This window comes from Myotis davidii, unplaced genomic scaffold (genome assembly GCF_000327345.1).
Source record: "Myotis davidii unplaced genomic scaffold, ASM32734v1 scaffold592, whole genome shotgun sequence".
Taxonomy (NCBI): Eukaryota; Metazoa; Chordata; class Mammalia; order Chiroptera; family Vespertilionidae; genus Myotis; species Myotis davidii.
In genome coordinates, this window is record NW_006284844.1 from 1120381 (window position 1) to 1122506 (window position 2126).

Here is a 2126-nt window from a genome sequence, read left to right on the forward strand (position 1 = left end):
GCCTCCACCCCACCCTCCAAATCCTTGTTTCGAAAGAAATCTTAGATGAAATATAAAAAAAATTAAAAATGGAGGGGTTTGGGTTGAAATGAAGAAAGAAGTTCTCTGTCTCCAAATATCTCCTTGAAACAGTTACCGCCGCCCCACGCACAGCAGGTCCTTGGCGATCTTCAGGAAGTAGCTCCGGAACTTCTGGCCCACGAAGGCGTAGAGCACGGGGTTGAGGCAGCAGTGCAGGAAGGCCAGCACCTCGGTGCCCGTCTCCAGGTAGCCCAGCGCCTTCTCGCGCTGGCAGGACCGGCCCACCTTGCCCAGTTTCACGGCCGTCACCAGCAGCACCACGTTGTGAGGGACCTGACAGGCCAGGAACACGAGGACCACGGCGACGACCACGCGGATGGCCTTGTGCCGCTTGGAGTTCTGGGCCTGCAGCAGGGTCCTGACGATGAACAGGTAGCAGAACATCATGAACAGCAGGGGGACGAAGAAGCCGAACAGCAGCTGCAGGCCCAGCAGCAGCAGCTTCCAGCGGAGGGGCTCAGAGACCTCCTGGTACCGGGGCTCGCACACCTCCCGGTCCTGCAGCCGGTACTTCTGGCTGAAGATGAAGGTCCCGGTGGAGATGAGGACGGACAGGGCCCACACGGCCAGGCAGATGGCGCGGTGGTGCGCCCGCATCCGGGCCCGCAGGCGGAAGGACCGCGTGGCCTGCACGATGGCCACGTAGCGGTCCAGGCTGATGCAGGCGAGCAGCAGCATGCCGCAGTGGAAGTTGACGGCATAGACGCCGCGCACCAGCTTGCACAGGGCGCTGCTGAAGGCCCACTGGCCCGTGGCGTGCGTCACCGCCCGGAAGGGCAGGGTCAGGACGAGCAGGACGTCCGCCAGGGCCATGTTCAGGAGGTACACGTCGGTCATGGACTTGGCCTTCTTGTAGAACGCGAAGGTGAGCACCACCAAGACGTTGCCCAGGAGGCCGAAGACACAGACCAAGGAGTAAGTGACGGGCACGAAGAGCCGGGAGAAGTCGCGGACGTCCTTCAGGACGCACAGGACGGGGGGGTCCACCGCGTAGTCCGTCGTGGCGTTGTAGTCGTCGTAGGCGTCCAGGTAGCTCCCTGACTCCTGGGGACGGGCGGAGGGAGAGTTAGCTGCCGGGCAGTTTTCAAGGAGCCACAGTGAACCGAACGTGTGCTCCCAGCCAGCACCCGGGACACTCACCTCACTCATGGTGCCGCCGGTTCCCACCGAGCCGTGGGCCCGCCCACGGGGGTGACAGTAGAGGAGGGACCCTGGGCAGGAAAGGAAGCAAAAGACACAGGAGTTAAGACAAGTATTCTGGGAGGGCCAGACAGTCCAGGGCATCGCCCGCCCTGCCAGGACAGGAGGGCACACAGGTGCGCCACTCAAACACACCAGCAGGGGGCAGCACCCCTCCTGGGAGGCCAGACAGAAGGCTCAGGCTCGGAGGGTCACAGGGTCTCAGCCACACTTTTTAAAAAAAATATATAGGTTTTTATTTACTTTTTTAGAGAGAGAGGACGGGAGAGGGAGAGAGAGATAGAAACATCAATGGGAGAGAATCATGGGCCGGCCGCCTCCTGCACGTGCGCCCCCCCACCCCCCGCACCCCGCACTGGGGATCAAGCTGGAAACCGGGGCATGTACCCTGACCAGGAATCGAACTGTGACCTCTTGGTTCATGGGTCCACGCTCAACCCCTGAGCCACGCCGGCCGGCTCTGCACACGACTTGGAAGTGGTCGTGGACAATCACACGCACCAGTGGGCTGGCCCAGACGTGGCCCGTGGGCTGCGACCTGCCGGTTCCTGATCCACAGGGTGAACACGGGAGACGCCAGCAAACCGCAGACTCTGATCTGCACAAAACCCTCCAGGCCGAACCCAGCGGAAGCGCAGGCAACCAGGCCCCCTGGCCAGCTTCGTGCAGAGGAGTCGGTCCGAGAACTGACAGCTCGCAGGGTTAGCCTGCAAAGTGCTTACAGCGCAGCTCAGGGTGCTCACGCGCCACACGTGAGAGCCAGCCATGGGGTTTCTTTAAACTGGACGTGAGGGCCGTCCTCAGGACATGCTGACGGCCTGCGTGGCTGGGAGAGGCAGCAGGAA

The 2126-nt window shown here is 62.0% G+C and overlaps 1 protein-coding gene across 1 annotated transcript in view; it reads right to left on the bottom strand.

Moving 5' to 3' along the window:
* Positions 1-132: 132 nt before the first annotated feature.
* Positions 133-2126, bottom strand: part of CCR6 (chemokine (C-C motif) receptor 6) — a 6796-nt gene continuing 4802 nt past the window's right edge. The window contains exons 2-3 of the mRNA XM_006755177.2: positions 1222-1292; positions 133-1125 (exon numbers count right to left, since the gene is read on the bottom strand). Of these exons, the coding sequence (XP_006755240.1) occupies positions 133-1125; positions 1222-1230 (1002 nt within the window). The 5' untranslated portion in view covers positions 1231-1292. The remainder of the gene's footprint in view (positions 1126-1221; positions 1293-2126) is intronic.